Below are 21,309 nucleotides of genomic sequence, written 5' to 3'. Positions count from 1 at the left end.
CTAGAATTAAGTTTGAATAGAAATTAGATAATACCATTGCCTACTAAATAGCTTAGAAAACAAAAATACTGCATCAAGATGATTAGAAACCGGTTATAGATTTAAATTGAAATATATTACAATAGTGTTTCATGGACCTTTAGCATGTATTTTATTCTTCTGTAAAATTCGTATGAGGAAATAAAATGTCATATGCCAACCAGTGTCTAATTATTTCTAATTTGATGAAAACACATTTTTTTCCCTTCTTTGTGCTCATACGAAGGCTAAGGGAGTAATTCTTTAAACGTGCAGAGAGCTTTAAAAGTTACAAAGGGAGTTCCCGTCGTGGCGCAGTGGTTAACGAATCCGACTAGGAACCATGAGGTTGCGGGTTCGGTCCCTGCCCTTGCTCAGTGGGTTAACAATCCGGCGTTGCCGTGAGCTGGGGTGTAGGTTGCAGACGCGGCTCAGATCCCGCGTTGCTGTGGCTCTGGCGTAGGCCAGTGGCTACAGCTCCGATTCAACCCCTAGCCTGGGAACCTCCATATGCCGCGGGAGCGGCCCAAGAAATAGCAACAACAACAACAACAACAACAAAGAGTTACAAAGACTTGTGATTCTCAGACAAAGACATTTTAGATTCTCAGAAGGCAACCTTAAGAAGCTATTCAAAACAAATCAGCTCTGGGAGCTCCCTGGTGGTCTAGTGGTTAGGATTCAGCACTTCTACTGCTGCAGCCGAGGTTCAGTCCCTGATTTGGGAACTGAGATCCTACATCAAGCTGCTGCATGTGACGGTAAAAAAAAACACGAAAAAAAAATTAAACAGGAGTTCCCGTTGTGACTCAGGGGTAACGAACCCAACTAGTATCCATGAGGATGTGGGTTGGCCTCGCTCAGTAGATTAAAGATCCAGCATTGTTGTGAGCTGTGGTATTGGTCGAAGACTAGGCTTGGATCTGGCATTGCTGTGGCTGTGGTGTAGGCTGGCAGCTGCAGCTCTGACTTGACCCTTAGCCTGGGAACCTCCACATGCCTTGGGTGTAGCCCTAAAAAAAGAGAGAGAGAGAGAATTAAACATAACAAAACACAAGCTCCTTAGAGAAAGGAACATCATCTGTACACTTCAGTTGGTTAACTTGGGTTCAATTTAAGAAGGAATCTGAGAGAGGAGACAAATACACTCTCCTGGAGTCTTCTCATCTTGGGAAGTTACTATACTTATGATTTTTCTTCTTACCATTATTTATACCTTTATATTTCTACATGATAATTTCTATAATTTATCAGGTCTCTTTTCCTCTCTATCCCCATCTTCATACTGCTGGCTAGATGAATATCCCCACAGATGTACTGAGCAAACTCCCAGCTCCCTCCTTAATGCAAAACCCAGGACCAAGCATCATGTCTGGAATGGAAAAACTCAGAACGTACCTATTTCATTTGTAAAGAATCCAGTAAGATTTTAAAGAGAACCATAATGAAAAAGCCCAGGCATGGCAGACAGGGATCTAAAAATCTGTTAGTGATTTTTTTTTTAAGGCAGTCTCAAAACAATCTGAGGCTCCAAGAGTGGTCTTTGGGGAAAATTCTACAGCTGTCAGCCACTCCACCCCAGCTGGTCCGCCCTGCCTCAGATGAGTTATGATTCAGTCATTCTACGTGTTGGTTCACCAGCAGATACGTCCCATGAGATGTCTGTTCTCTGCCTGTTCACCTTGGTACATCTCCTGCTTACACACAGCACCAGGGTCAAACCAATTGCTCAGTGAACATTAATGGAATTACAATCAATTATAAAATAGGTGACACCCAAAAAAACCCTTCCCTTTCTTTTCATGATTTAAGCAACAAAAATTTCTGAGTTGGTATATGTGCTGCACCAGGTGCAGAGGTGATGGAGACCAGTAGGATGGACTTGATTCTGAGAGTTTAGAGTCTGAAGGAGACAGACATCACACAGGTGATGACTTTATCAGGGCTGAGATGGACGTGACCACAACGTAACATCTCCTGCACAGGTCCCAGCTACAGAGTCTGTCAAACAGCCTTACCTTCAAGTCTCTGTAAACGACAAACCGATTATGCATGTGCTCTAGCCCCAGGATGATTTCGGTGGCGTAAAACCGCATCTCCTTCTCAGAAAACACCCCGTGCTGTGAAAGGTGATAGTGCAAATCGCCCCCTGGAGTCAGAGATGTGGAATTTAATCCAGTGTGTTAATTTAAAGGGAAGAAAAATTACTGTTAGGCTAGTCAATAAAGCTAGGATACAGTCGATAAAGGTAAACTATGCTACTGGTTTGTCTATTTATCTAATTGTTTTCTGTAATTTGACAAAACACTTTTAAAATTACACAGAAGGAGTTCCCATTGTGGCGCAGTGGAAACAAATCCAACTAGGAACCATGAGGTTACAGGTTCAATCCCTGGCCTCGATCAGTGGGTTAAGAATCTGGCATTGCCGTGACCTGTAGTGTAGGTGACAGTTGCGGCTCAGATCCTGCATTGTTGTGGCTGTGGCGTAGGGCGGCACCTGCAGCTCTGATTGGACCCCTAACCTGGGAATTTCCATATGCTGCAAGTGTGGCCCTAAAAAGCAAAAAAAATAAAAAATAAATTAAAAACATAAAAATTACAGGGAAAACTCAAACATTGGGAAGCCTTAGATGCAACAATGGCTGGAACAATATAAAACAAAGCCACCGTCCTCTGATCAGTTTCACAGCTCCCAGACACACCATCACAGAGGGTGGGGAGGATCAGCGAATCTGCTTTGATTACTGGAGTCCTGTCTCATAACTGAGTCGACCCACATCGCGACCCAGTACACGGCTTAGCAAGTCGCTCTGTGGACAACAAATAAGGAAACAAAACAAACACATTGACAATGTTGGTAGATAGTTGATAAAGCAAATAAGCAAAAGTTTAATTGATAAAACCCAGGTGATGGGGTTTTGAGTGTCCCTGGTAAAATTCTTTCCATAGTTTTGAAATTTTTCACAACAAAATGTTGGAAAAAGTAAATCATCACATGACCTCAAGTTACAGAGACAGAAAATGCCAGCAACAGGGTAATGTTCTCATAAACTACAAAGGAAGAGCCTCCATTGATCTACAAAGGTTCATGTGTGTCCAACTTCACTGCCCTTGATTTGAGAAGTATCTTCCTGTTCACACAAACATATTCCTGTATAGGCTCTATCAGTCGAAATATAAAAGATCTCCAACTGCTGAAGGCTTCTGCATGTCTGTCCCAGGCAGTCTGTTGGTTCACAGCCCCTGATTAGACCAAGAGGATGCTATTTCAATTTCTCCCACCATCAATTAGTTTTGCCAGCTATGAAAGTCACAGAAATAGAGCCATGCAGGGTATATGCTGCTGCATGTGGCTTCTTCTGCTCATTGTTGTGTCTGTGAAATTCCTACACGCTGTTTTTTGGGTTTTTTTTGTTTGTTTTTCATTTTTTTTTTTTGTCTTTTTAAGGGCTGCACTCATGGCATATGGAAGTTCCCAGGCTAAGGGTCCAATTGGAACTGTAGCCACCGGTTTATAATATAGCCATAGCAACACCAGATCTGAGCTGTGTCTGCAGCCCACACCACAGCCCACGGCAACAATGGATCCTTAACCCACTGATCGAGGCCAGGGATGGAACCCATGTCCTCATGGATGCTAGTCAGGTTTGTTACCACTGAGCCATAAGGGGAACCTCCTGGATAAATCTGATTTTAATTCAAACACTCAAACCGTATTATTAAAATTTCAAGTGAACTTCCAAAAAGGTATTGCATTCGTTGAACTGTAAGCCTTTTCATTTCTGTTCTTTTTACTAAAAATGCTTTCAATATATACATGTCACTTTATAGAAACTGCTTTCTAGCCAAAACTCTTTTTGTATTCTTTGGGTCATCATTCACAGTTTAAAAGATCCATGTACAGTGGATCAGGGCTAAAGGTACAGAAGATTAGGCTAAAATCTGTACTGGCCAAAAGTTGGTCCTTCAAAGTGTTTTGTTGTTGTTGTTGTTTGGGGTTTTTTTGCTTTTAAGGGCTACACCTGTGGCACATGGAAGTTCCCAGTCTAGGGGTCAAATCGGAGCTGTAGCTGCCGGCCTACACCACAGCTCACGGCAGTGCTGGATCCTTAACCCACTGAGAGAGGCCTGGGATTGAACCTGTGTCCTCATGGATGCTAGTCAGATTTGTTAACCACTGAGCCACATGGGAAATCCTGCAAGTAGTTTTTAAATACATTTCTACCTTTGGCCTATATACCTTTCATTCCTAAAGCTGAGGGCCAGAAACAAGCTGACTAAAAGTCCAGGCCAGCTGCAGTCTAGAAAATCAAGTTTCACTGTGTTTTAAGTATTTCATGAAAATCTTTTCTAGAAAATGCTACTTCCTGAGGAGAGACTGGGAGGGCCAGAGGAAAATGCCAGTCAATGTTTTTAAATGAATTTTACCTGCTGATTGAAGAGTAAAAGGTTTCCTTAAACTTCATGGGGAATCTAATTATCTGAAAAACCCAAATGGCCAGTCTGTCTGGAGCAGTGCATGCTAAGACCGAACATTATGGCACAGTTTCAGTGCATTCAGACATGCCAAGTATTCCTTACCATTCATCAGATCCAAGATGAAGCAGAGTTTATCTGGAGTATGGAAGGCATAAGTCATACAGACAATGAAAGGACAATCCTAGAGTTAAAAAAAAATACATAAGAAAAGCAAAAGCTGTTCTGGAAAACATATCTACTACCAAACACCATCTACACATTTTTTTTTCAATCCATCCTATTGCCCTGTGCATGAAACACAGACCCCTACGTGGTAGCTTTAACAGACACAGTGAAGTGGGTCTGGTTCCATGATAAAATTCATGCAGACACAATATTGCTAACTGGAGCAGATGAACTCAAAGATCCTGTCACTCTGATGCAATCATGACTCTTCTGCCTTTATCTTCTTCAAAAGACTAAGACTCGGAGTTCCCGTCGTGGCGCAGTGGTTAACGAATCCGACTAGGAACCATGAGGTTGCGGGTTCGATCCCTGGCCTTGCTCAATGGGTTGAGGATCCGGCATTGCCGTGAGCTGTGGTGTGGGTCTCAGACACGGCTCAGATCCCGAGTTGCTGTGGCTGTGGCGTAGGCCGGTGGCTACAGCTCCGATTCAACCCCTAGCCTGGGAACCTCCATATGCCGCGGGAGCGGCCAAAGAAATAGCAAAAAGACAAAAAGACAAAAAAAAAAAGACTAAGACTCGACACATAAAATAATGCTGCTTGCTAGTCTATTTGTTGGTCTACATTTCGGTTCTGGCTACTCAAATATCCATTTCAATCTCTGATTCTCAAGTTGGAAGAACCATACCACGGAGGAAAATGTTATCTGTATTACTGTCTTGAAACCCTGAGAATGAAAATGGAATTAAATTAGCTTTTGAAAGTGGAAAAATACACCAGGGTTGAGGATCGCATAACCCAATTGTAAAGATGTCAATTTTCCCCCAAATTAATCTATAGATTTCATGTACTCTTAATTAAAATGAAAATTGATGAACTGATCCCAACATTTATGTGGAAATGTAAATGGCCAAGAAAAGTTCAGATACTCTTGAAGAAAAATAAAGCTGGAAAACTCATTGTGCTAGTTATCGAGAATTATGATAAAGCAACAGTAATTCAGTGTGAAACTAGCCCAAGGACAGACAAATAGACTGGTAGAAGAGAACAGAGAATTCTGAAGTAGACCCATATGTAAATGGTAACTGATTTGTAATTAAGAGACACAGCAGGGTGAAGAAAAAGCATGACCTTTCCAATCAATGATGCCAGGGAAAGAAGCCATCTGTAGGATAAAATGTGAGCATTCACCCCTACCTCACACCACACACTAACATCAACTACAGGTGGATACAGATCTAACAGTCAAGCAAGAAAGCTTCTAGAAGAAAACCAAAGAGAACATCTTCAGGATATTAAGGTAAAGATTTGTGTGTGTGTGTGTCTTTTTAGGGCTGCACTCGTGGCATGTGGAGGTTCCCAGGCTAGGGGTCTAATCGGAGCTGTAGCTGCTGGCCTACACCAGAGCCACAGCAACTCAGGATCCCAGCCATGTCTGTGACCTACACCACAGCTCATGGCAACGCTGGATCCTTAACCCCCTGAGCAAGGCCAGGGATTGAACCCGCAACCTCATGGTTTAGTTGGATTCATTTCTGCTGCGCCATGACTGGAACTCCTTTTTTTTTTTTTTTTTTTGAAGATTTTCTTAAATAGGTCACAAAAAGCACTGGTGATAAAAATACTGATGAGCTACGGAGCTCCTGTCGTGGCGCAGTGGTTAACGAATCCAACTAGGAACCATGAGGTTGCGGGTTCAGTCCCTGCCCTTGCTCAGTGGGTTCACGATCCGGCGTTGCCGTGAGCTGTGGTGTAGGTTGCAGACGCGGCTCGGATCCCGCGTTGCTGTGGCTCTGGCGTAGGCCGGTGGCTACAGCTCCGATTCAACCCCTAGCCTGGGAACCTCCATATGCCGCGGGAGCGGCCCAAGAAATAGCAGCAACAACAACAACAACAACAACAAAGACAAAAGATAAAAAAAAAAAAGTACTGATGAGCTAGACTAAAATAAAATTAAGAACTTCTGTTCTTCAGAAGACATCATTAAGGGAGTAAAAAGGCAAGTCATAGAATGGGAGAAGATATTTATAATCCATAAATACACAAAGTACTTACATCTAGAATATACAATATCTATATATTATAGAATATACAATATTAGATTACATAATATTTATATATTCTATAATATCTAGAATATATAAAGAACTTTCATCAATCAATAAAGAAAAAAGCAAACAACCCGATAGAATAGTAACAAAACAATAATAATAATAGAGTAGGCACTTAACATTAGGGAGTATCAAATGGCCTGGAAGCCTACAAAAAGATGCTAGACCTTAGTTATTCCCAAAAAAATGTAAATTAAAAAGCATAATGTATCATCACTAAAACCCACAAGAATGGCTAAAATTAAAAAGACAGACAATACCAAGTGTTGCAAAGGAGTTACTAGAACTACCAACGTGGTGGCTGGGAAAGTCCAATGGTACAACCACTTTCACAAGATGTTTGGTGGTATCTGCTAAAGCTGACCACCACCTGCAAGCCCTATGAGCAGCATTTCCACCTCAGGGTATTTATGTAACAGCAATCTGTACTTATGTGCACCAACGGACCTTGTGACAATGGTCCTCACAGCACTATTCAAAATAGCCCATGCCAGGAAATAACCGCCATGTCTACCAATATTAGGACTGAAACATGAATTGTGGCACATTTCTACAATGGAATACTAGAGAGCAGGGGTCACCAAGCTTTTTCTGCAAAGAGATAGAGAGTAGATATTTTAGGCTTTGCAGGCCCCATCCAGTCTCTGTTTGCTTCTTTTCTTGACAACCCTTTAAAAATGGAAAAACCATTCTTAATCCATGTGCTGTGAACAAAAGCCAGATTTGGTCTCTGGGCCACACACATGGCTCGCTGGCCCCTGCTCTTTAGCTATAGAAGGTGCTGTTGCTATGAGCAACGATGCAGTGCATCTTGAGAGCAACAAGGAGTGAGAGAAGCCAAACACAAAGAGAGTACATTGTATGTAAAGTTCCAACAAAGGCAAAGCTAAATTACAGTGCTAGACATCTGGGTAGTAGTTAGCTTGGGTGTGGGGTGAGTGATTAGCTGAAAGGGGCACAAAGAGACTTCTGGAACACTGATAACTCTCTCACTTGATCTGGGGGCTAGATACCAGCATGCATTCCTTTATGAAAATCCATCGGTGCCACACTAGATCTTGTACTAGGTCCATGGAGATAAATATACAGTGTATGCTCGCTGCTCAACTGATTCGAATAATGGCATCAAATATCAATGTCTGCTTTCCTACCAGAAATAATTATTAAATTCCACAGAAAATATTCAAATTTCAACAGAATAATCTGTAAACAGAATTCACCTTGTTCTAACCTCTAGATTCAGGGCACACTGACAAACTTAACACATTCCTATATATTCAAGATTCATAAACTTGAATGCGATTTTCACAAATCTTCTAGGGGAAATTATTCCAGAGCGAACTACAAGATTCATTTTGTGGCTACCTAGTTTTCCTTGGAGTTCTGTTGAGATGGTGTTGATGTTTACTAATTTCAAGACTTATTTTTCTTTAAATAGGTAAAATAAAGGTGCGAGACTTTATGTTAAAAGCTACGCGGTTCTTGCGGGGGAGGAGATCTTCCTTCTTGGAACCCCACTAGAGTTTCACCAGACCTTGCCACAGTCGGCTGCAGATGGCTCATTCTGCTCCAAATGTCATGCTACTGCCTTTACGGGGTTCCCCACATACTCCAGTTCCTGATCTGATGAGCAATTCATTTGGAGAGCAGAGGAGCGGGTGGACCAGGAACTTAGTAAAGTCCACATCTTTCCCAGCCTGAGAAAGCAACTCTGCTCACTCCATCCAGGGGACTAAGAGATCCTAGAAAGGGGGGATTTCTAAACATGATGGGGTATGTTCCTTCTAAGGACAACCCCAAGAAAACAGCAAATGGTCAAAGTGCAGTTAAGATACTATGTTATTAAGATGGGATGTGAATTGCAGATCTAGAATCATAAGCCACCCGAGTAGGAAGCACTTTAAAAAAAAAAAAAATCACTTGGTCCAACTTCTTTAAAGACAAGGAAACGCACCCCCACCTGGCCCGCCCCAAAGGAAAATGACTTGCCTGAGGTCACAAAGAAATTTGGTAGCCAGTCAAGAGTCAAACCCCAAGACTCCTGACCCTCTCCAGAGTCATTCTAGGTTATGCTACTTGCAAAGGCAAGGATTCTACAGCATTGAAAAATAAAAGCTCAGTTAAAGGGATTGGACTTGGTTACCTCTACAGAACATGCTGACCACAATCCTTCAACTCTCAGGCCCTGAGCAGATGCCACCCTGGGTCTTGGGTGGAATCTGAGACACACAGAACTGAAGACGGACCCATGAGGAAAACAGGCGGCAGTGAAATGATGGTGTTCATACAGTTTCAAAGATAATTATGGTTAAGATGTTCTGCTTTGATTACAAACTCAAGACAGATAAGACCCAGGGGTTTTTTACAGGTGAATCCTTAAATAAAAGCTCCTTAGCAAGGAACTGTCTCCTCTGATTGCTTACCTAGTGAGCAAAACATCTTGCCTGTTGCAGGAGCTCCGTATGAGACAGTGAGGAAATAGATCACAAAGTACTCCAGAAAATTTCTCCACACTGCAGTCAGAGGACCCGTTTCAGATTGGCAAGGCTTATCATGTTATGTAAGATTTTTTTTTGAAAGCTTCAATACTGCCCCAGAAAGCTCTGTCTGGCCTGGCTTCTGTCTGCTTCTCCCCCCAGCTTCTTCCTGTGGTCCTCACCCCATCCCTGAAGACCCCAGATATGCCAGCCTTCTGTGAGTCGCCAAAGCTCAGGACCCACACACACCCCAGAGGGGCCTTTGTTGACAACATCTCCCCTCTGGTGAGTACCTTCCAAGCATTGTGGACCTGTCTTTTGTAGCTCTTGCCCTGTAGTCCAAACATCCATACATTCCCAAGGTTGTGTGAACAAGTACCACCTTCTCTCACTCCAGGCAGTTCTTGTAAGAGCAAGGACCAAACTTGGACTTCAGGACCCCCGTCTGGTAGCGAGGTGCCCACCACAATCTAGGCACTCAAGCACATTCCAGGAATGAACAAGCAACACATCTCATGAACTGTAAGTGACTTAATGAATGAAGGTGCTGCTGCTCCTCCCAGTTGTGGCCATACCATCCTGACTCCCTTTTCATTATCCCAAAGTTACAGAATAAAACTGGGACTAGCATGTCCTACCATCTCTATGGGGGATGATGAGTAGGAATCTTCATTTTAAGACTGAAAAACAATCCTCTGGTAAAAAGAAAACTGATGGGGGCCTGCGGTTCATCTTCACACCAACACCTTAGGAAATCCTGTTGACGCAGGCTGCTCTTAAGTGTCACCTAATGAGGCAATTTTAAACTAAAGATTACTTACATCCTGTAACTGTGGCTTCTGAAGAGCAAAAACAATTCTAAGTAATTTTACTACAGTTCTTTTGGTTAAATTCTGTACTTAAAATGCTAAAAGGTCTGGATATATTTGAACAACAACAACAAAAAAAACAATCTTTTAAATTAGTTCGAAGAAGTAGCCCAATATAACCTCAATCTTTCATTTATTCTCTTATGGGCAGCCCAGTGAGGAAGTATACAACTGCTTCACCACGCTCCCCCTCACCTGAATAAAACATAAAAATGCCACACGAAAGTTAAAATTGTATGTACACTTTTCCAACACCAAATTTTTTTCCCCACAGGGTATCTTGTGAATAAACAACCAGGGCTTTGAGATAATGGATTAAAAATTAATATTTTACTTAAAAACTGCAGTAAGCGTACACCCATGTCTGAAATGAAGACAGATATTTCCAATAGATCTTAGAAGCCAATATCATTCACACTGATTCCAACACAGTGCAGGCAACTCAGATACCACTGAATCAGTTAAAATCCTGGTCGTGCACACAGAATAAGTCTTATTTGAAATGCTTAATGTCCATACGTTGGCAGGTGGAGGCACATCATTACAGATTATTTATAGCGATGGCATTTTCGTTTGTTACAGTTGAGCTAAATTATGATATTCTTTGGCTTCAAGAGCAAATAGCCTTTCTAAAACCACTTAAAGCTAATGATGCTAGAATAACATAAATCACAGTACAACGAATATAGATAAATTTGATAAACAAAATATGGAGCCAGTAAAGTGATGAGAAAGGAACACTAGGAAGGTCTAGGAAGTCCAGGGACTTTGGGCAAGGAAATGATGTCTCTGGGTCTCAGGTTCCTTGCTTAATAGCTAAAAGGAATTCTTTGAGTCACCAGTAAGATTCAAGTCTTTCAGATCCTCTTGGTGAAGACGATCTTATTTAGAACCCAGCTATGAGTGTTGAAGCCCCATCCAACTCCCCACCCCGCCATGGCTCACTTGCATATAAATCTTCCTACTTGGTGTTCAACATTAAATTCACCTGTGAGTACCACAGCTTGGGTCTGGTCACTCCACACTCATTTCACTCATTTCCTTCTAGACCCTGACCCCCCTGGCTTCCTCTGAACCTTGGACAGCAGGCCTGCTGGGGCACATGGGCAATGCCCAGGTTTCTAGGATGGTGGGTTTTTCTGGATGTCTTTATATACATCTGTACAAGTAAATAAAAGCCAAGGTCTTGATCCTGGGTAATACCATTAACAGAAAAAGGAATCAGAATGGGGACACTGCTCTGCAGGTCAAGGTGACCAAGGGTAAAAGCTGGCTTTTATATATGCTGAGCTAAAAATGACAGCATGGCATACAAATAATACGTCCACCAGGCAGAAGTGTAGTGCTGGAAATGGGAAAGACCAGAATCCACAGCAGCTAAGAAAGAATAGCAAGTGGGGAGAAGGAAAGATCCCCTCCAAATGAAACACTGACTGGGCAGCACCCCAAAGGGACAACTTGGGTTTAACTAAGCCAAGGCGCTTCCTCTCTGTTTGTGAAGGACAGGAGTACGTTTCTCTTCCTTCTTCTCCTCTGGGTTAGTCCTTCTTGGTCATGCAGTCATTTCATAATTATATTCAAGTGACTTTTTTGTCATTCATATGACTATTTTCTACCACCTCTGCAACCACATTCCTCAAAGAAGGACATCATAAATGTGCACCAAGAGGACAAGTCATAGGTATGCACAGTGATGGTTGCTAGTACTTTCCTAATTCTCTGGTGCAGTGGGTTAAGAAGCCAATCGCAGCAGCTCAGGTCACTGTGTAAGTGTGGGTTCTATTCTCAGCCTGGCACAGTGGGTTAAAGGATTGCCACAGCTTCAGTGTAGGTCGCAGATGCAGCTCAGATTCAATCCACGACCCAGGAACTTCTGTGTGCCTCGGATACAGCCATTGAAAGAAAGGAGGTAATATCTGAATTACGACTTAAATTAACTGAATGCTGTTGCTCCCTGCTATAAATTCTAATCCCTCAAATTGGCTAGCTGCATAATTCACAGGGGGTGGGGGGAGGCCGTATTTTAAATAAATTGTCCTGATATAGAAAAACAAATAAATTTTTTCAAAAAATTGCTCAAAATTGAATACTTACTCCTGTGCTCACAAGGGACAACATAATCCTTTCGTTTAAGGCTAATGTTTCTCCTTGTTTCATCTTGATCCTCTTCTTATCTAAGCATTTCATCGCATACCTAGAAACATAAATATTATTGAAAGATCTACAGTGAAAATTTATCTAAGTTGATTTAAACCATACACATCATACTCAAGGAAGTTTCTAAAGATTTGGGAAGTGTTTTAAAGAAGCAAAAGCCTTCTTAAATATGAAGGAAATCTGGAGTTCCTGTCATGGCGCGGTGGTTAACGAATCTGACTAGGAACCATGAGGTTGTGGGTTTGATCCCTGGCCTTGCTCAGTGGGTTGAGGATCCGGCATTGCCGTGAGCTGTGGTGTGAGTTGCAGACCTGACTTGGATCCTGCGTTGCTATAGCTCTGGTGTAGGCCAGTGGCTGCAGCTCCAATGAGACCCCTAGCCTGGGAACCTCTATATGCCACGGAAGCAGCCCTGAAAAGACCAAAAAAAAAAAAAAAATGAAGGAAATCTGAACAAAGTGGAGGTATCAGTCAGTAATAACCTACCAATATTAGTTCATTCATTGGGATGAGTGTCCCATACTAAAGTAAGATGAGGATACTGGGTATGGGGTACATGGGAATGCCCTGGACTATTTTTGCACTTTTTCTGTAAACTAAAAATTATTCTAAAACAAAAAGCTTATTTTTTAAAAAATCAAGCACTAATTAAGATATTTCTATCATTATATGAATTGACGTTTCAGTTAATTAAGAGCATAAAGTAGATGGATATCAAATTTGGAGGATTTTGTATTTATCACAACTGTCTATTTCTACTCCATGTGTGGGTGTGTGTGTGTTATAGGGGGTTGTACATACAATATTTAGCAGTTAGAAATTATGAATTCAGCAGTGGTCAAGACTTTCTAAGAGTGTAGAGTGTGAGACTCTAAAACATTGATGATGAACCAAATGGGAAGGGAAAAGCATGGGTGCAAAAGTCTGTGTTCTCAAATGCTACTTTATTGATTTGCTTTTGATCTAAGCTTAAATTGCCATATTTCAAATAATAAAAACAATCAGGAAAATTTTTATATTCAAGTTATATTAAAGTTAGTTGAGAAGAAACAGTTGACAATTTAAGGTTTTTGAAGATTTAGAACTAACTCATATTAAGGAAATATAGACATGCAACTCCGGATACTCTGCAATCACAGGTTAAAGAAAGCAGATGCTTTTACAGCAGGACATTTTTACCAGGGTTGCAGGGGCTTGAAAATTCTGTAAGTGTGACTATAAATTCCCACTGATGTACTTCATGATACCCAAGTATATCAGTTGTCTGACTGTGGTAGGACACACAAAATCCACCTATTTCTCACGGATCATAATTTGTAACATTATGAGTTATAGCAAAACAGAGATAGATGTTCAAATTTGACATTTTTATCCATTCTTCTAGGCGTCATATATGACAAATCCATGGACAAAACATTAATTAGGGATCGAATATTGAGAACCCCAGACACATGCTCTTGAAATACTTAATATTTACGACAGAGAATTTTCAAGATGCCTCATGCAACTTCTATCACTGTTCTCTGCCGTGACAGTGTCTAATAAGCCCTCTACATGTCAGACCAGAGAAGGCAGCATCCATAGTTCTTGAGCCCCTGAGGGCAGGGGGCAGGTCACTGTCACTGGCTACCCAGAGGCTACCAAGGACATACTCAAGGATTCACAGGAACTGAGTGTGGCCACTTTCTAACTGTGTGACTCCTGAGAAGCGTCTACTTAACTATGAGACAGAAGACGATTTACCATGGCCTATGGTTTCCGAGAGTCAGCTATGACCATAAATGTGTACGAAGAGATAAATTGATACTGTTTACTCCTACATCATCATGTGACAGACTAGGTATCCTCAACACCTCGACAAGTGGCTATGACGAAGTTAAACTAAAACTTAGTGAAAGGTTAGCAAACGAGAGATAAAGATCATCACTGAGGGTCAAGAAGCCCACCACACAGTGCAGGTGGGGAAGGGACATTTTATCAGGGAGCTGGGTTGTAGGGGACTCTGTCTACTAATACCTACCACAGGGCAGGCAGGGTTCCAAACGTTTAATGTCTTATCTCACTTAATTCTCACAACAAGGCAGATGCTTTTCTTATCTCAATAAGAAAAACACAGACTTTGAAGGCTCAGAGAAAACACAGACTTTGTCCAGGCCAGAGAGTGTGGATCTGATCTATGATGTTGGGATCCAGACTCTGGATCACTAGGTACCCTGTCTCCACTTGGCACCAGACTCCAGACATGTGGGTGCTGAATAGTGGGTTCGCCCCGCATGGGGTCCCAAAGCAGGAAGAAGATCAGTGGGTGCCAATTAGTGGTGCAAATTAGTGGAGATAATAAAAAATGTGCCAATGCTTGGGCCTGTGTGGGGATGGGGAGGGCAGCACTTGATGCCAGGACAGACCAGGGCAGAGGCTGCGTGATGACCCAGGGGAGTCACTGGGGCAGCGGTGGGGGGTGGCAGGGGCTGAATGAGGGGACTCGATTACTCCTTCTCACACCGACTCAAGGACTTTATAAACCAAGCTTTACAGAGGATTCCATCTAACACGCCCATTACATGATCAAACTGGTAGTTCTGGGTCCAGCTAATATTCTTCAGAAGTAAGTTCACTTAAACTGCTTCCATATTAAAAAAAAAATTTTTTTATCCCCACCGCTGACTCTCCAGAAGACTTTGAGCCCTGGCTCATGGGCACTGAAGTGCTTTACATCAACCTCTTCCAGGACAAGTAACTGAGACGAGGGATGGAGTTCCACGGCTAGGACCCTTGTGGAAGAGTGTCTCACTCGTCCACATCAAGCTACTGTCTATGGGACCAATGTCCCCTGGAACACTGTTTCACCCCAAACTGCACATGCCAAGTCAAGTCACAGGTGGGTCATTATTCAGAAGGGAATGGCTCTTCCCTGCAAAGCCGACAGTTCTTTGCAGTCTGATCGACTGAAGGGCTCTGCATAACACCCCTTCTTGGCCACCTCTGGACTCCTGGCCCTTCACCGATGGCCTGAACCACTGTGGCTCCTGACACAGTTTCTGGTTACCTTCCCATTTAGCATTAAGAGGCAGAAGTTCCAGATGATTTCATTTACTATGCTTTACAAAATACAGCCCGATTCCTTCTGAGGTAAATCACTTTAGCAGTAAGATCATGGGCTTCCATAACTCTCTGTAGGGATTTTCTTTTGATGTGAGCATGAAATCCTCTTAATATCCCCAGCAAAATACATGCATGTAGAAAGCTTACATTTTCCCAGTGTCTGCTTTCCTGCAACCATATACTTCACCGAATCCTCCTCGTCCAATAATCCTATGGACGCTGAAATCATTCATGGTCAACTGTGAATTCAAAATGCAAAATGGGAATGTAAAGCTGCATAAAAACCATGGCATTGTTTTCATGCAAAACATATACAGTTATCAAAAGCGATTCAGATACAGGGGTCCGTCTGAATTTCCGGGACTGCTTCGTCCAGCTGAGATGAGATGCACAGGTGGCAAGACATTCTAGAACCTCCTTTTATGCAAACTGCACAAAATGCACACCATGGAGGCAAATGGGAAGATGACACAGCAGGAGCCCAGTTTCCTTGTGTTTCTAATCCCATTAATCTTAGATGATAAGATGCACATGGTGAAGACAAGGGAGTGCAAACATTCCAGGCAAAATAAAAAAGCAACCTCAGTTACTCTGAAGTCTAAAATTTAGGAACAGTCCAGCAATGCCAGGAACTGTCATGGCAGGAAAATAAGTCCACATCAAGGATATCTATGTTTTCTTAACAGTGGGCCATATGATCAGAAAGCCCAACAGATGCTGGCCATGTGACTTTTTTATCAATAACGTCAGTGAGTAGCAAGGACTCATGCTAGGCATGTGAGAGGGAAGCCAGACCAAGTGTCAGTAACTTTAATAAAGAGGCTTTATTCATAAGCACTTTCCTTTTGTCAATAATATCTCAGCAGTGCCTTCCTTCTTCCTGAGGAGTTTTCAGAGCATTAGATGGTACAAAGGCAGACAGTCCTATGCTAATGGTAACAGGCCATCAGACAACAGCAAAAGCCTATTAGTTTTCATGTCCTGGCCAATGAAGGGTCCTGGCCAATGAAGGGTTTCCTCCAGACAGTGCTTAATACATCATGTCTGCAGCCAGGCAGGAGCATCTGGCCCTCAAGCTTCATGTTTGGTGCTCAGAGGACATAAGAACATGAGGACACCAGGTTGGCTACAGGAGCACAAGTGCGAGAAAGATCCACAGCAGATGGAAGGCATTAAAAAAATATATGTTATTGTCTCTTGCTTCTAAATCCTATAGGGAAATGGGATGGAGAGGGGAGGTTAACAGGAAAACAAAACAGAAAAACCAACTCTGTCCCTTCTTCGACAGTACCGTTAAAGTTAAAAACTCAAAAAAAAAACAAAAAAAAAGAATCTAGTTATTTCTTTTTCTCAATTGCAAACCAATGTGAAGGGAGAGCATAAAGGAAAAGGCAAGAATGTAGGCTCTGAAAGCAGGTCAAAAACAAGGCCTGGAATTACTGACACTGGAAAGCTAAAAGCAGCAACACTAAGGGGATACATGTTAGACAGTGGCCTGTCTTTGGGGGCTGCTTTTATCATTCTCAAAATAATAAAAAAGATGAAACTGTGGCCTAGTAAAAGATCACCATTATTTTTATTACATGACTGCATCTAATAATAATAAGGAAAAAGGCCGGGGGGTGGTACTTTACTAGGATGGCAAAGGGCACGGGCATACGGGAATCACATTATGTATGAGACTTGCATTTTGACTACTATTTCTATAAAGGGTCAGTGATCACTTAAAATATCCTTTCTCCTATAAATAAATGCATTCTTATAAGAATGTGAAAAAAGAGAATTAAAACTCCAAGTGTTTACAGTTGGGGATGGGAGGATGAATTCTTCATGCAGAAAGCTGTAAGCAGGACATCTGTTTAGGCAGAGTACTACCCTTGGGAGTACGCTCCCGAATAAAATATTTTCTCACGAAGTTGAGCCAAAGGAAGTCTTTATTTAAAAAAAGAAAGAAAAAGATGATACTCACATGGATATTCAATTCTACGTTTTTCCACTGACAAAATCTAGTGAACTTGTCACTGAAAAAGAATGTTAAGGAATTATTAAAAAGTTAACTTGATTTAAAGAACAATGTTCTAAAAGAAACTAGAAGCGTATTACTTGTGCTGCTTCTCAGACAGAATATGTCTCCGTAAACATTTTTTCATAGAGCATTCACCCAGTATTCAAGGCTTTATTTTATGATTCAAAACGAAAACTTTGTGTTTCTCCTTTAATTGTCATTATACTATGGCAACATCTTTATCTGAATCGGCGTCAACCAACAGACAGGTAACACAAGCCGCACAGGTAAGTCAATTTTAATAATATATTTGATTTAATCCAATATATCAAAAAGTTACCATTTCCACACATGATCAATATAAAACTTTTCTGAGATAGTTTACATTCTTGTTTTTGTATTAAGTCTTTTGAAACCTGGTGTGAATTTTGCATTTACGGCCCATCTTAATTCAACCTGTCATATTTAAAGAGTTCAATAGCTACATGCGGCTAGTGGCAACCACATGGGACAGTGCAGATCTAAGTGGTTAAAAAAAAAAAAAATGTTTACAGGAGTTCTCGCTGCAGTGCAGTGAGTTAAGGATCTTGTGTTGCTGCAGCTGTGGTGTAAGTTGAAGCTGCGGGTTGGATGCAATCCCTGGCCCGAGAACTTCCATATGCCAAGGGTGTAGCCAGAAAAAAAAAATTAATGTTCATGAATAATTATGGGGTAGAAAATACTTAAACAGTGCTTATTATGTGCCAGGCCCTGCTTGTTTACTCCTCTCACAACACAGTGACATGGTACTAGGATGATTCCCAACTTCCAGAAAAGACCTGAGCTCCCCACGGTCACGTAGAGAAAATGGATGGAGCCACATCTGAACCCAAACCAATGTCTGCCTCACAAAGATACAAAGAGTGCAGCAGAGAAAGCCTCAGGTGAGAAGCAGAGGATGGAGTAAATCACCCTGCACTAAGAGGCTCCCACAGGTCACTCCACTGCTGGAGGGTGGTTTTCTCATTCATGAAGTAAGAAAAATGTCACTCCCATATCTATTTAATAAAGACATTACTTTTACTCCTTTTTAAAAATTAAAAAAAAATTTGGGGGGGCCACACCTGTCGCATACGGAAGTTCCTGGGCCAGGGATCAAATCCGAGCCACAGCTGCACTAATGCTGGTTCCTTAACCCATTGCACCGGGCCGGGGATTGAACCCATGCCACTGCAGAGACAATGCCAGATCTTTAACCTGCAGCACCACAGTGGGAACGCCTTGACTCCCTTTTTAACTTAATGAGCAACGTATCAATAAGGCATGTGTTTTAAAATATTTTTCAGGAGTTCCTATTGTGTCTCAGTGGGTTCAGAACCTGACATGGTGTGCGTAAGGATGTGGCTTTGATCCCTGGCCTTGCTAAGTGGGTTAAGGATCCATCATTGCTGAGAGCTGAGGTACAAGTCACAGATGCAGCTGGATCTGGTGTTGCTGTGGCTGTGGTGTAGGCCAGCAGCTGCCGCTCTGATTTAACCCCTATACCTAGCCCAAGATCCTCCATATGCCACAGATGTGGCCCTAAAAAGAAAAAAATATATTTTTTGAAAGAGATGCATTCAGATTGAATACTCCTTAAAAGCAAAGAACAGCCTTGATGGTTGTTGGATTGCATCTAACCCCTGGCATGATTCCCTGCACAGGCACAGCATTCGGGGTTCTATGAATGAATGAATGAGTAAATAAATTAATGAATTTTTTAAAAAAGAAGAAAGGGAAGGAGGGAGAAAGGCAGGAAGGGATGGAGGTAGGGAGGGAGAGCTCATGAAGTACCAGATATAGGTATTAGCAGCACTATAACACGATGCCTTCAGCCATCCAAATATCCCCATTCCCTGGGGGAGTCATCTAATAGGCTCTCTAAGGATATTTTTAAAATATTTCTGAAGCTAATAATCCAATTAAGAATTAAAGCAGGGAGTTCCCATCATGGCTCAGTGGTTAACCAATCCAACTAGGAACCATGAGGTTGCGGGTTCAATCCCTGGCCTTGCTCAGTGGGTTAAGGATCCGGTGTTGCCGTGAGCTGTGGTGTAGGTTGCAGACTCGGCTCAGATCCCGTGTTGCTGTGGCTGTGGTATACGCCGGCGGCTACAGCTCTGATTAGACCCCTAGCCTGGGAACCTCCATATGCCACAGGAGCGGCTCTAGAAAAGGCAAAAAGACAAAAAAAAAAAAAAGGAATTAAAGCAGAAGAACTGGTGATTACATAGCGTCTTTTCTCAAGAAATCTGAAATGACTGTTGAAGAAAGTTTCACTGATCCTCCTAACATCTCTATGAGGTTGGTTAAAATAAATTTTGAGTTTCTGAGAGTTATTTCAAATCGTTTTTTTAAAAGTATGTTGTGTGCAAGGATGAAACAACATTGGGGCGTATAGATCCATGACTGTTCATCTGAATTCACTAGGTGTGGTGGGTAGTGCCTATGCTCTCTTCTCACAGATTCTGGAGCTCAGAGCTGGCAACGGGGCAGTGATCTGGTGTGTTTTGGGAACATGTAAACTAGCCGGGGAGAGTGAACAACCAGGGAGAGAGTAGTGTCCTGCCGGCCAAGAGGAGAGTTGAGGAGAATCAACCTGTAGCCATCCCCTAGGTAAAGACCAGAATACCTTCAAACATACATTTTGCCCTTGAAACATGGGTTTGCTGTGCCAAGCTCTTCTTTAGGAAGTATGGGCGGCTCCCAGGTCCAGACTCAGTTGCGTGTCCATGGGATTCCCGGCCACTATCTACTTACCAGAATGGGTGCTTCTGGATAGGGAGGGAGGAACCGGGGCTGAGTAGAGAGCAGAGCTTGGGCAACAAGGGGCTTCAGAGAGCCAGAACCCTCGCAGGTGACTTACAACAGCCTCAGAGGGAGAAGCAGAGATTAAAGACACAAAAATGATGTGGGTGCAGTGAGGGTGGACAGAGCAGTGTTTTTAACTCGAATCCCTTATCCCTTACTTGGGCTTTAGACTACTGAGCGATTTGATGTTCACCATCTGGCCAAGGCTCACCAGCCTCATCCTGAAGAAGGAAGGCCTTCCTCCTAGATTCAGCCCTGCCAGGAACTTAACCCTGGGTCCCCACTGGGCCTCAGATAGCAATGAGACAGGTCCAGCACGGTTGCAGACTTCCTCTTTATTTCTTTATTATCAAACTGCAGTGGAGCCACCAAGAAAAAAATCACCTTCACTCTGAGGCCCTCAGCATGAAAGGTCCTGGCGATGCTGAATGCTACAATATTGTAGTTATAGAATGCCTGTGCTTTGCAAAATCCAAACTCTAAACTCTTGTCCTGATAATAGGGTTTTTTTTAAATGATAATTTGAGAATGTTTTAATATAAAAAGAGCCAAAAATTACACACATATACATATGAACGAACTGACCTTATAATTAATTCATTTATATAAAATGGCAATGGTTTTGTGTATGCTTGCCTAAAATGCAAACAGCTTCACTTAAATTTTCTGTGACAACATAAGTAAATGGTTAGGGGAAGTGGGGGAAGGATGGATTGGGAGTTTAGGGTTAGCAGAGGCAAGCTATTACCTAGAGAACAGGTAAACAATAAGGTCCTACTGTACAGCACAGTGAACTATATTCAATAAGCTGGGATAATGGAAAAGAATATATATATATATATATATATATAAAATGAATCACTCTGCTGTATAGCAGAAATTAATACAACATTGTAATTCAACTATACTTTAATAAAAGAAAAAACAGGAGAGAATGGTTAACTCAGCGGTAGAAAGTGACATGCTGGATACACAGTGCAGTTAACGAGATCTCTTCCTCAATTTTAATTACCAACCCCATTTGTCCCCTCTCCCTCAAGGATCACACAAAGGCTGGATTGACCCAAGAGTTTGGGAAAAAGTCAGATTTTTAA

General features: G+C 42.1%; 1 protein-coding gene across 1 annotated transcript in view; it reads right to left on the bottom strand.

Annotated features, from left to right (window-relative positions):
* Positions 1 to 21,309, bottom strand: part of GRK3 (G protein-coupled receptor kinase 3) — a 128,144-nt gene that overhangs the window by 31,452 nt on the left and 75,383 nt on the right. Inside the window, exons 7-11 of the mRNA XM_047762235.1 lie at positions 17,351 to 17,402; positions 15,529 to 15,620; positions 12,217 to 12,316; positions 4,602 to 4,680; positions 2,037 to 2,167 (exon numbers count right to left, since the gene is read on the bottom strand). Coding sequence (XP_047618191.1) covers positions 2,037 to 2,167; positions 4,602 to 4,680; positions 12,217 to 12,316; positions 15,529 to 15,620; positions 17,351 to 17,402 — 454 coding nt within the window. The remainder of the gene's footprint in view (positions 1 to 2,036; positions 2,168 to 4,601; positions 4,681 to 12,216; positions 12,317 to 15,528; positions 15,621 to 17,350; positions 17,403 to 21,309) is intronic.

This window comes from Phacochoerus africanus, chromosome 15, assembly GCF_016906955.1.
Source record: "Phacochoerus africanus isolate WHEZ1 chromosome 15, ROS_Pafr_v1, whole genome shotgun sequence".
Lineage (NCBI taxonomy): Eukaryota > Metazoa > Chordata > Mammalia > Artiodactyla > Suidae > Phacochoerus > Phacochoerus africanus.
This window is presented reverse-complemented; position numbering and strand designations above follow the sequence as displayed.